At 53.9% G+C, this 12,856-nt stretch overlaps 2 protein-coding genes across 18 annotated transcripts in view; one reads left to right on the forward strand and one right to left on the reverse strand.

Moving 5' to 3' along the window:
• Positions 1-6,821, forward strand: part of Rasal1 (RAS protein activator like 1 (GAP1 like)) — a 31,558-nt gene extending 24,737 nt beyond the window's left edge. For 13 of the 14 annotated variants that reach the window (XR_003955601.1, XR_003955600.1, XM_030254219.1 and 10 more), the window contains 6 exons: positions 1,791-1,963; positions 2,614-2,751; positions 2,830-2,965; positions 4,012-4,132; positions 5,847-5,917; positions 6,146-6,821. Coding sequence is in view for 11 of the 14 variants with exons in the window: in XM_030254219.1 (XP_030110079.1) it covers positions 1,791-1,963; positions 2,614-2,751; positions 2,830-2,965; positions 4,012-4,132; positions 5,847-5,917; positions 6,146-6,252 (746 nt within the window). In the remaining 3 variants the exon portion in view is untranslated. The remainder of the gene's footprint in view (positions 1-1,790; positions 1,964-2,613; positions 2,752-2,829; positions 2,966-4,011; positions 4,133-5,846; positions 5,918-6,145) is intronic. The other variant, XR_003955599.1, reaches the window with a different exon arrangement.
• Positions 6,822-7,426: 605 nt separating this feature from the next.
• Dtx1 (deltex 1, E3 ubiquitin ligase) overlaps positions 7,427-12,856 on the reverse strand; it is a 31,665-nt gene continuing 26,235 nt past the window's right edge. For 2 of the 4 annotated variants that reach the window (XM_011248180.2, XM_011248181.3), the window contains exons 4-10: positions 10,911-10,972; positions 10,519-10,680; positions 10,285-10,346; positions 9,792-9,962; positions 9,528-9,689; positions 9,345-9,434; positions 7,427-8,696 (exon numbers count right to left, since the gene is read on the reverse strand). In XM_011248180.2, the coding sequence (XP_011246482.1) occupies positions 8,472-8,696; positions 9,345-9,434; positions 9,528-9,689; positions 9,792-9,962; positions 10,285-10,346; positions 10,519-10,680; positions 10,911-10,972 (934 nt within the window). In that variant the 3' untranslated portion in view covers positions 7,427-8,471. The remainder of the gene's footprint in view (positions 8,697-9,344; positions 9,435-9,527; positions 9,690-9,791; positions 9,963-10,284; positions 10,347-10,518; positions 10,681-10,910; positions 10,973-12,856) is intronic. The other 2 variants (XM_030254131.1, NM_008052.3) reach the window with 2 other exon arrangements.

Here is a 12,856-nt window from a genome sequence, read left to right on the forward strand (position 1 = left end):
ACAAACACACACATATGCACACACATGCATGCACCACACATACCAAAAAAGGGAGTGAGACAGAAGAAAATCCTGGACTTATTCATAGAATCTCACTCTCATGGGGACCATGTTGTAAGACAATTATCAAGGGCTGAGGCGTGGTGGCACAGGCCTTTAATCCCAGCACTCGGGAGGCAGAAACAGTCGGATTTCTGAGTTTGAGGCCAGCCTGGTCTACAGAGAGAATTCCAGGACAGCCAGGGCTACACAGAGAAACTCTGTCTCAAAACAAAACAAACAAGATAGCAAATAAAACAACCAGGCTGGAGAAGGGACTCAGTGGTTGAGAGCACTGGCTGCTCTACCAGAAGACCTGGACTTGTTCCCAGCTCCTACATGACAGCCCACATCTGTCTGTAACTCCAGTTCCAGGGGGTCTGACACCCTAACACACACACATGCAGGCTAAACGCCAATGCGCATGAAATAAAAATAAATAAAACCACTAAAAAATTATTGAAAAAAAAACCACCAAAACCAATCCAAACTATGCAACCAACAACCAAATAAACAGAAAAGACAATAGCCAAGTTGATGGGGTGTCAGGGAGTTACCAAGGAAGGGAGAAGGGGGGGGCTTGGGAGGGCGAAGGCGGTGTCCACATCTTTATTCCCAACATTCAGGGGGCAGAAACAAGAGAGGCCTGGTCTATGGAGAGTTCTAGGCCAGGCAGGGTGTCACAGTGAGATCCAATCTAATGAAAGAGAGGGAAGGAAGATGAAAAGACAGGGAAGAGAAGAGATGGCCCAGAGATGGCCCGAGTGGGCCTCCCTGGTGCCACTAGAATGACACTCTGGAGTATGTGCTGTGACTCTTTTGGAGTGTTGTTTAATTGACACCAGCTCCCGTACGGGGACGCTGCCCCGTGCCCCAAGAATGGAGTCAGAGTTTATCTGGACTGCTGCTTTATTTATTTATTTTTCCTCAAAGTCCCCCTCCTCTGACTCACCAAGCACCAAGCACCTGTCTACTCAAGCGCGGATGCAACGTTGGGTTCAGAGCGCCACCTAGTGTCAGTGCTGTGGAATGACTGCGAACTCAGGCAACCGGGCACAGACCCAAACCAGGACTTAAACACACTCCAGTTTGCTCTTATCAGAGATTCTCCTGGCCTCAGAGATAGCGATGGGGGCGAGGATGGCTTCTTTGGGGCTTCTGTCTGGGCAAGCAGAATAGTTAAATGGCATCTTGGTTCAAGATGGAGTCACTCTGGCTGAGATTTGGAGAACCAGTGTCAATGCCAGAGTGAGCCAGGCAGGGGAAACAGCACGTGCAAAGGCCCTGGGGTGGGAACAGAGGACAAGAGATGAGAGAAAGAGAAAGGGGTTAAAGAAAGAAAGAAGTGGGGTGCTAAAAAGCTGTGGCAGAACTGGGGCTTGTTTGGGAGTGGTGCCGTGTAGCCCTCGGAAATAGAGGACTTGGGGTGGAGGGCACGACAGAATGGGGGGCTCAGATCACATAGGGGTAACCTGGGCAGTGGAGAGCCCTGGTTGTGGTGGTCTGGGGGTGAGGTGGGGTATCTGGGACAGAGAGAGGTCTGCAGCCTGGAGCTTGAGGCTGTCTGAGACATCACTGGATTGACTAGGACAGCTGCAGTCTCACAAGCAGGGCCCTGAGAGAGGCCTGGGTTCCACTTTCCCCAGCTGCTAACCCCTCCTTGTCACAGCGGGTAGGACTTCCTGCCCCTTGGCAGGTGCTAGAGACCCCAGAGATGGCAGAGTCCCACACCCTCTTTCTCGATTTCCCAGAGGCCGGGGGTCCAGCCTGCGCCCTGGTCCAACCCTCAACCATTGTTCGAGAAGGCTTCCTGCTGAAGCGCAAGGAGGAGCCTGGAGGCCTGGCCACGCGCTTTGCCTTCAAGAAGCGCTACTTCCGGCTGAGTGGGCGGGACCTCTCCTACTCCAAGACTCCGGAGTGGCAGGTGGGACTCCAACATGCCCCGCCCCCAAGCTCCCACCTCCTTTCCCCTCCCATCAGAGCAGCTGTTCCAAACTTTTGGCTTACTCTCAGCTTGGGGCCAGCATGGCCTGCGACAGGGATGCTGGGCATGCTCTCCCAGGTGTGGACACGTGGGGGTGGAGGTGGGGGGCCACAAAGTCCACACCAAGCATCATAGGCTCACACACAGGATCCATCTGTCCTGACGGCTCTGAGCAGGTGTGTATCCGGGCACTCACTCAGCTGCGTAATCACCCGTGTATCTGTGTGTGTGTGTGTGTGTGTGTGTGTGTGTGTGTGTGTGTGTGCTGGGCTCTGTGCCAGCTGTCCTGTGCTAATGAGTGTAACCCGAGGGAGACTAGGACTTGGCTTGTGGGCACTGCTTGCAATTCATCAACTGGCGATGATGATTGTGGGACGGTGGTCCTGGTTGGTGATGATAGTTGTAATGATGACAATGGTGGTGATGATGATGATGGTGGTGGTGAAGCAAACTCAGACCTAGAAAAACCGTGTCACTCAGCTGGCCGCAGAGCAGGACTGTGGAGAGGACACAACAGAGCTATCAGGAATTGAATATGGGGCCTCAAGCACTCCACCTGGTGTCACAGCCCTGTCCCTGGCGGCCCACAGGTTCACACATCCATCCCGCTGTCCTGCATCCGGGCTGTGGAGCATGTGGACGAGGGTGCCTTTCAACTGCCACACGTCATGCAGGTGGTGACACAGGATGGCGCCGGGACGTCACACACCACCTACCTCCAGTGTAAGGTGAGGCTTGGGGCACAGCCAGAGGCGGGGTCTGTGGCTCAGCCTCACTCATCTTCTTCCGGCCTCCATCTCTTGCAGAACGTGAATGACCTCAACCAATGGCTGTCAGCCCTGCGCAAAGCCAGTGCCCCCAACCCGGGCAAGCTGGTTGCCTGCCACCCTGGTGCCTTCCGCAGCGGGCGCTGGACCTGCTGCCTCCAGGCTGAGCGCTCAGGTGAGGTGGTGGGTATGCCACAGGCTCTATGGTCCCCATCTGCCAGTCAGAAGCATCCCACTTCCACCTGGGCGTGTGGTGCAACCTCCAGCGTGTGACTTAATTTCTCTGTGCCTTAGTATTCTCATCTGGGAAGTGGGGTTGCAGACAGCCGGTACCTCCTTGGTCCTATTAGCTGATACCAAGTTGATATATTCAAAGTGTAGTATTTGCTTCATGCAAGTCCTGTTTCCAACATCCCTACTATGTGTCAGGTTTTCACAGCAGAGACAGATGTGTTGAAGTTAGATGGGGATATGATGACCGTGACAGGTTGCTCTGCTGTTGCGGGGATGAATCCCTAGCCCTGAGCTCTCTACTACTGACCCGCAACCCAGCTCCAGCTAAACACTTAAAGTATTAGAATGACCAGCCTGAGGCTTTGTCTGAGACTGAGCCCCAAGGCAGGGATCAGGAAGGCTTCCTGGAGAAGGTGTTGCTTTGACTGGCTAGTGTGAAGTGGAGACAGTGAGTGAGAATGTGCAGAGCTGGAATCAGGATGAACAGAAGGGGCTGGAGCAGGGCTAGTGGATCTTTGTGGTCTGTTTTGGCTTCCCTTCTCTTTCTGGGATAAAACACTCTGCCTGAAAGCAATTTAGGGGAAGAAAAGGTTAGTCTGAGACCATGGCACAACTCCATCTGCTGGCTCACCCATGGGTTTACACTTAGCCAGCTTTCTGATGCAGCCCAGGATCACCGGCATAGGGAATGGTGCCACCCACAGTGGGCTGGACCCACTAACAATCAACACAGATGTGACCACGGGATAATTTGATCTGGGCATTTTGTTATTTGAGAGCCTCCTCTTGGATGGCTCTATGCTGTGTAAAGTTGCTCAAGAGCAACAGGGTCAGGGTTCATGATGGAGGCAGGGAGGCTAGGGAGGAGGCTGGAACCCATGCAGGAGCTACAGGGGGAGCGTGGCTAAGAGCAGGCTTGCACAGGTGAAGGCAGGATGTGATTGAGCCTGGGACAAGACTTTTCCTGACAACGCTGTGTACCCTCAGCTGCTGGTTGTAGCCGCACACACTCAGCCATCACACTGGGAGACTGGAGTGACCCACTGGATCCTGACGCCGAGGCCCAGGCAGTGTATCGCCAGCTGCTCCTGGGGCGGGACCAGCTCAGGTGGGTGTCACCTGCCTCACCTCGCCGTGGCCTCCTCACATTCATTCATCCCTGAAGAAGTGTTTCCCTCCCTCAGGGTTTCATGTAGCCCAGGCTAGCCTTGAACTCGCAGTGTGGCAGATACCCTTAAACTTTGGATCCTCCTGCTTGTATTTCCTCAGCGCTGGGCTTTGGGTGTGTGCTGGTTTATGTGGTCTTGGGGACTGAGCCTCCAGCTTCATGCATGTTGGGCAAACTCTACCAACTGAACTGCAGGCTCAGCCCGTTTTCTTCCTGTTCTTTTTCTATTTGCCCGTGCTAGGGATGGAACTCAGAGCTTTGTACTCTGCTGAGCTTCAGCTCAGCCCCACTGATCCATCTTCTATCACCCTGGCTAAGCTTTCAGATGTGTGTGGGCCGCCGTGGGGCCTCAGTGTCCAGGGATGCAGAGCTTAGATCCGAAAGGCAGACTGGGATCGTCTCAGCTAAGGTTTATATGGCTATGACAAAACACTGATAAAGGAAAGCTTGTAACTCGGGGCTTATAGTTGCAGAGGGTTAGAGTCCATGATGGCAGACAAGACAGCAGGAGCAGCTCAGAGCTCACATCCTGATCCCAAAGCAGGAGGCAGAGAGAGCTAACTGGGTTAGCTAAAAGATTTGAGCCTTTTGAAACCTCAAATCCCACTCCCAGTGATACACCTCCTCCCACAAGGCCACGCCTCTTCCAAAGGCCACACCCCTCTCACAAGGCCACACCTCCCCTAAAGGCCACACCTCCTCCCACAGACCATTTCTCTTCCCACAAGGCCACACCTCCTTTCACAAGGCCACTCTTCCTCCCACAAGGCCACACATCCTCTCACAAGGCCACTCCTCTTCTCACAAGACCACACCCCTTTTGCAAGGCCACACCCCAAAGGCAACGCCTCTTCCCACAGGACACACCTCTTCCTACAAGACCACACCTCCTCTCACAAGGCCACTTTTCCTCCCACAAAGACATACCTCCTCTCACAAGAAGTGAGAACTTACAGAATGGGGGCTCCAGAGACTTAGGCATGATTAGTCTATATAACTTGGCTTCTGATCCTTCCTGGTGCCTTGGACACCTCCCTCCATCCCCCAGCTTCCTGGCCTTAAGAGCTTTGTTATTTAGTGACAGGTGTATCCCATCCCACTATGGAAAAGGTTCTTTACTTAGCTGCCTGAATTCAGATCCCGGCCAGTTAGGGGCTGTGTGGTTCTCAGCTCGTTATTTGGCTTCTCTGTGCCTCATATGAAAAAGGAGGTGACAGGACACTGACCTCATAGTACTGTCCTAAGGGTCAGAGGTGATCCTGTGAAAGGACACCACGTAACCTCCCATATGTAGGAGCTATTAGTATGCTGTGTGACAGTAGGTAAGTTCTTTGATCTCTCTGTGTGTCAGTGGTTTATCTGAACAGGATTATTGGTACCTCATGTAAGCTGGCTGTATAAGTAAATGAATTTATGCACGTACAAGGCTTCTCGGTGTAGTGTCTGCTACTCTAGAAAGGTTTGTAGTGACTGAGTGGTGAAGGTTGTGATGATGGTGGTGGTGGTGATGATGATGATGGTAGTGATGGTGATAATGATGACAATTGTAACCATGGTGATGACGAGATTTCTCCTACAAGCAGCAGAGAATCTTGGGTAGGAGCAGCATTGAGCCTCAGAAACCAGCCTTGTCCCTTTTCCTATCAACTCTCAGGCTGAAACTGCTGGAGGATTCCAGCCTGGACACAGAAGTGGACCCTGGGAGGGACTCCAGTGCCACAGACGGTAAGGGAGAAGAGTTCCATTCTTGTCCCTTACAGATGCATGCCCCGGTTTGCCAAGCACACCTGCTCTTGCATGCCCTCTTGTTTCCAGTTCACCAATGGGACAGTATCCTGGTGAATTTGGGGATTCTTCCTGCATGGGGGGAAAAAACCCTACAGCATCAGGAGGTGGAATCTGTAACAACCACCAGAAGCCTGATGAACCCTGTGGCCTTTTCTTTCCCTCCAGGGCCCTGTGCTGAGGTTCTGGCCCAGCAGAGAGCAGCCACAACCCACCTGCTGCAGGTACTTGAAGACTTGGAGCAAGCCCACGAGGAGTTCCAGAAACGGGGATAGGAGCAAGTGGCCCTCTAGGATGCTGGATGCTGAGAAAGTGCCAGAGCCAGCTGGGGACAGAGCCATGGGGCCTCCCTGAGCATTCTTTGGCCCAGGCATCTTCTTGAGGCCCCCTTCTTCACTGCTTGGGGCCTCCCAGACAAAGCCTGGTCCTGTGTGCTCTGTAGCCAGCCAGGGCATAGGAGCCTTTGGTAGGGCCCAGTCTTGTACTGACCAAACCTCACTTTCTTCTCTGAGCCTGGAGTCTCAGCTTCACTGGACACAGCCCTTCCAATACCCGTGGCGCCCATCTCACCCCAAGCTGCTGGATACAGCTGTACCTGAACGCCAACCCTGGCGGACTCAGAAAAGCATTCAATAGGCTTGGCCAGGAACTTCCTGTTTTCCACTTCTGCTAGCCACTGTGACCTCACAGATCCTTCTGTATTCCACTCTCATCTGGCAGCCCCAACCAGGTGTTCTCAGAAGAACGGACTGGGGGCCCAGCATGCCAATTCAGAGCCTCGAAGCCGGACACAGGCTCTTCCTCTCTCTTATACCCTGTATAAAGTGATGCGTGAGCATGCTTAGCCGTGACGTGTTAAAATCGGGGTACCCTAGGGCTCAGTCAGAAGCTCCTTGGCTAGAAACAGAGGTTCCCAGACCCTGCCCTAGCCACTGAATGCATCTGACGGTCTGGGGGGGCATCTGAATTCTGGGGCTCAATGGTTCTGTGAGTGTGAGGTATGATTTGAGAGTGACCCACAGCGGAGGAAGTCGGCTGGCGGAGCCTGTGAATTCTGAGTTTGCCTAAGACAGAAAGGCAGGGTGTGGCGCTATCCCATGTGTGACCAGCAAGGGTCGCCTGGAACTGGGGCATCTCCCACAGGCTTGGGTCCACTTGAGCTGCCAGAGCCTCTTCCCCTGCTCCTTGCTCCAGGGTAGGGTGGCCTCGGTGAGCTGATATGGTGTCTCCCAGGTCTTCCTCATTCTCCTGGAGGGCTGCACGCAAGAGAATCCTGTCTACTTCTCTTGATGCTGCATGACTGGGCAGTTACAAGACCCATGCACTGCTCCCCCACCCCACCCCACCCCCACCCCCGCCCCACCGTGGTCCTCCGTTTGCTATTGTCTTCCCGGTGTTCCAGAGGAGCACAGTCACCCAGCACCCTCTCTTGGCAGAAAAAGGCCTGACAAGGAGAAAGACCATTTATTTCTCCACCCACAGTGGGACTGGTAGATTTTTTTTTTTTTTCCAAAAGAGCAATTGCTGGCGTCCCTTTAAAGCTTGGCTGACTTCCATCCCAGCAGCCAATCCTCAGAGGCGGAGCTGGTGAGTTGCCTGGGCAACGGGCCTCTGGTTGGCCTGAGACGATCAGCCGCCCACCGCCCACTTTCAAGCAGGGAGAAGTTTAACGCTTTGCTGCCTGCTCAGCTTGATGCGTGTATAGCCTGAACAAGGCCTCCTCCCCTCGCTCCTGAAGCCAGAAGTGGGTCTCAAATGTCCGGAGCGGTTTAGTGGGGGAGAAGCCGGTACAGAGGCAAGGACGATGTCTTTGCCTGGGATAGACAGAGGTCAAGAGATGGACACAGGAAGAAGAAGAAGTCAGGGTCCCGGGAAAGATAGACACAAGCACAAAGTTAAGATAGCCTCGTCCCCAGTGGCCTGCGAAAAGCTACTTAATAACCTGGGGTTTCTACCCCATTGGCTTTGCAGTGCTCAGTGGGCAGGTGGCAGCGCTGACGTGGGTTAAGGGGTTGAGGCCCAGGGGCAGAGCGACCCCTTGAAGCCTTACAGAGTCCCCCCCACTATCCCGTGCTTGACTCAAGTCCTGGGAAAGGGACGAGCCTATACAGATGTAATGGAGACACAGGTATTTCCACAGGACATGTCATGGGGGCCTTTCTGTCTCTTTCTCCCCAAGCTGGGAGAAGTGGAGAGGCACGTGGTGTACGTGCGTGAGTGCGTGCGTGCAACAGGACACGTGTGCGTTTGTGTGTGGTGTGAAGGGCAAAGCGCCATCGTTTTCCATAGGGAAGTCGCCCTTGCTGGTGGTCCTATCTCTGCTGCTCTTGCCGGAAGCCACAGGTTGGAGCCAGCTGGCCTGGTGGACTCCCATCACCCCCCCCACAGCCACCAGCCAGATCCCCTTAGCGCTTCTGGCTCCTCCCGCCGAGAGCGGAGGGAGGCATGTGCCAGGCTAGAGGCAAGGCAAAAGGGAAGGCGGGCAACTCAGGCCTCAGGCCTTGGCCATGGCCTCAGAAACCCCCTGGGCGGTGAGCTCAGCCAGCACGTTGTCTAGGTAGCTGGCGTCGGGGTAGCCGTGACCAGTGAGGTTGGAACCAAACTCCGTCTTGTGGTGAATCTCGTTCCACACCACGGTGTCCGACTCGCCCGTGGTGTTGGATGTTCCGATAGTGAAGATGAGTCTGCGTTCCCAGGCGGTGATGAGCAATCTCAGCACCTTGGGGGGGGGGGGATAGGGGGATGGGAGTGAATGTAACGGGCAGTCTGATCCTTATGCCTGTTACATTACACCATCCATTCACTACATAAAATTCTGTTTCTTTCGGAGCCTGTCATTAGTACAGGCAGGGCTTAGACCCCACTCTTAGTACTAAAGAGTCAGTTTGTGAATTAGTTCCCACGATTAAAGATCTGGAGATTTCACAGGGCAATCTAAGGTGCTGGCTTTTTGGTTAAAGAGGTAAAATCAGGTGCCCTAAGTGTGAAGATGAGGGTTTGAAGGGCTACTTGGGTTCAAATCCTGCCTCTGCCACTTGGTTGCTGTGTGACTGTGCGTTAAGTTTCTTACCCTCTGTGAACCTTTGTTTAGCTAGTGAATGAGAGGAAGCAGATTCAGGGCCTGCTGCGGCCGGGCAGTGGTGGCACACGCCTTTAATCCCAGCACTTGGGAGGCAGAGGCAAGTGGATTTCTGAGTTCGAGGCCAGCCAGGCTTATACAGAGAAACCCTGTCTCAGAAAACCAAAATAAGTAAATGAATGAATAAATAAATAAATAGATAAATAAATAAATAAATAAACAAACAAATAAAAGATAGCGGCTGGGGACTCTGCCATCATTTATTGTGGAGACCAGGTGGGCACTCACCTTTCGGCCCTTCTCATTGTTGGGTAGGTAGCAGTGGCGAGGGAAGCCTCTGGCTGTGAACTTCTTGCCTGGGTTGGGATGTTCAGGGCCCTGCAGGGACAGGCAGGAGGGTTTCAGACCACTGACGGAATCGGGGAGTTGGGGGAGGGGCAGAGAGTTGGGGCTGTGGCCTGTGGAGCTCACCTGGATGCCCGTGGGGATGTCATAGACGATGCGGATCGTCTGGGTGTCTGCAAAACCAGGCAGCGAGTGCGGGATGAGGTGAAACTCCATCTTCCCTGGTGGCTGTGTCCCTGTCTTCTCCCCGTAGATGGCTTTGCAGGTTGGACACTGCAGGCTGCCATCCTGAGACAGGGGTGCTGCTGTGAGGCCCCTGGGGTCCCACCGGGGCCCCGCACCCACTGCCCACCTCACCGCACGGCCCCCTCCCACTGCACGGCAGCCCACCTTGTGGCCCACCTTGTTGCCATTGGAGTACATGGCCACCAGGCAGAGCAGGTGATACATGTGGCCGCAGCGGCCCAGGCGGCCCACAAGCTCGGGCCGCACACTCTTGTTTCGGAGCACGCCCTCATAGCCAGATGCTGTGACCAGCCGCTCCATGCAAATGGTACAGTCCTGGAGGGCCAGGGAGATGGGGGAGGGCCATGAGGAAGGCCAGAGAGGGGTACAAAGTTTCGTGGGGAGGAGATGGAAAATCTTGGAGCTGACTCCTTGCCTGCTTAGCCCCTGAGCAGGGGTTAAATGCTTAATCACCCGAAGCAAAAGCCGGAATGGAAGACTTGGCATAAAACCGTCCATCACAAAGATGGACAGGTGCGATGCTGTTAAACTTAAGCTCCGCCCCCCCACCCCCCCAGGATCTGGTGAGGACAGTGAGGCCAGGATGGACAGGAGGAGAACTGGTCTTGGGTGCTGAGGCTCCACCTGGCTGGCTCACCTCATCAGGCGGGTTTTTCACCTTCTGCATGTACCTCCGAACCACATCCTCAGGATTCTTGCCTGCAGAGACAGCGGGACGAGGGAGGAGTAGGGGTGGGGCTCAAGTGCTGGGGAGCAGATGGGGGAGGGGTAGGAAGGAGGGCTCGAAGGGTGGGCTGGCGGAAAGCAGAGGCAGGTGCATGCTGGGTCCTAAGAATACTGCAGTTGTGTTTGGGGGTCACACGGGACCTACTTTTCTTGAGGTGTTTCTTCTTGGTCTTGCGGCACACGCCGGGCACTCCAGGCACAGGCTTCACGTCGCTTTTGCTTACTGGTGGTGGGTGCAGGATGGGTTTGGGTGCTCGTGTCAGGCACACCGGCAGCCCCGCTGCACACAGCAGGATCCCGGTCATCCCTGGTGGGTGGGGGTAGTGATGAGGGGGTGGAGTCATGAGAAGCCACGCCCTCCTCATCGTTGGGTGGGTGCCACAGAGGGTGGAGGGCAGGGTGTTTCCCCTGCCCACTGAAGAAAACCATTTCAGGTGAAAGCCAAGCAAACCCAAAGGGAAAGGGCCTGCCCACTAGTTTATCAGAGGGGCGGAGCTCATGAAGCTTGTGGGCGGGGCCTCGTGAGCTGGGTCTTACCTGCCAAGGCTGGGTGGACAGGGCCAGTGCCATTCAAGTTCTTCACGGGGAGCGCCGGAACCCTGTGGGGATCAGAAGAGGCTCCAGATGGACTGGCCCCCAACACAGCCCTGGCTTGCTTTTACCTCAGGGCCCCTCCTGACACACCCATCTCCTCTGCCTCTCCGCCATCTGAATGAACCTCCAGGAAATCCCTTCCCATCTTGAGTGCAGATTAGCGATGGGTACCATAAGTGGACTCTATCGGACAAACACCCTTAGGCTTGCTTCTGACTCTTGTTTTTAGAGATGTGCTCATGTAGCCAAGGCTGGCCTCGAACTTGCGCTCTAGCCAAGGATGAACTTGAACTTCGAATCCTCCTGCTTTTACCTCCCATGTGCTGAGCTTGCAAGTGTCTTCCATCCACTCAGTAGTATGTGGTGCTGGGGACTGAACCCAGGGCTTCGTGGTGAGGCAAGCTCTCTCTATCAAATGAGTAACCTTTCTGGTCCTAACTCCAGACTGCCTCCTCCCACCAGAGAACTTTTGGGGCTCCGTTCCCTCCCCTTCTTTGGCCTGGAACCCAACTATCAGTGAGTTAGCTCTCTGAAGGTTTGTTCTATAGAGCATCGATTCCTGCAGAACACTCTGGAAAGGATTCAGGGATGCATAAGCTGGAAAATACTACACTGCCCTTCCAAGACTCTCAACTTCTCCGAGCTCATAAGTCCAACACCAGGTCCCCTCTTCAGATGAAGAGCCCCTGGGAAAAGGTATTCTTTGCCTTTTGGGGTCAACTGCAGTTGCTTTTGTTTTTTAGTTCGGCCGCTAATTAGCTGATGACACACGACACAGCCCATCAGCTTTCATAAACCAAGTTCTCTATGTGTGGAATGGGGTAATGTGGTGCCTGCTTTTTGTTGGCAGAGAGGAACACAAATCCTGGTAGCTAAGCAAGGCTCTGAAAGCATCGGTCATCATTACTATTGTCACTATGACCATCGCTGCCACCACCACCATCACTTATGGTCACCTCCGTTGCTGCCATCACAATCATCATCATCACCACCACCATCATCATCACTATCATCACCATCATTGTTACCACCACCATCATCACTGCCATCATTATCATCATTATCACCATCATTATTGTCACCATCACTATCATCAATACTATCGCCATCTAGGCTCATCCTTGGAGAAGTGACTTGGACAACCTAAAGTCACTACGCATTGCTCCCAGAGGAGGAGGGAAAAGGGAGGAAAGAGAAGGGAGGAAGGAGAAGGGAGGAAGGAGAAGGGAGGAGGGATGGGTGCTCTGAGTCCTGGGGTCTATGGTCATTGGACTTGGGATGAAGGCACTGCGCCTCAGTTTCCCTACCTTTAATGAGGAGTCTTGTGAGAATCCAAGAGCTTTTCTTTCTGCAGTGTGGTGGGACTCCCAATGGGAAGGGCTGAGCAGCCATGGGACCTGCCTCAGGCTCTATCACAACCTTCCAAGACTTTCCTGGAGGACAGCACCACCCTGATTTATTACTGTTCATCCTTATGGGGCAGCAGCAAGGAGGTCACATTTCCCAGCCTTCCCTGTCTACGATAACTGTGTGGACATACCTGACCTCATCTCTGCCTTCCCACTTCCCTTTCCTCAGTGCTTCACAAGAACTCCCTTTTTCTTAGTCAGGACAGTGAGTACTATGGGCCGGGAGGAAAACATTTAGCATACACACCACTACCCACTTGCCTCCTACCAGTGGCAGGCATGACTAATCCATCCCAGCTCTCCAAGTCCAAAGAATCCATAACACAGCTCTCCATTTAGCCTCTATCAATCAGGATGGTCAGAGTGCTACCTTAGATACATGATGCCCAGAGTCTGGTCCAAACAATTCTCCATCTTGCTGAATCTGTCCCTGGGAGATGGGTAGGGAACCCAAGGAAAAGGACTCTTGAGATCTTGGCC

Source organism: Mus musculus, chromosome 5 (genome assembly GCF_000001635.26).
Source record: "Mus musculus strain C57BL/6J chromosome 5, GRCm38.p6 C57BL/6J".
NCBI lineage: Eukaryota > Metazoa > Chordata > Mammalia > Rodentia > Muridae > Mus > Mus musculus.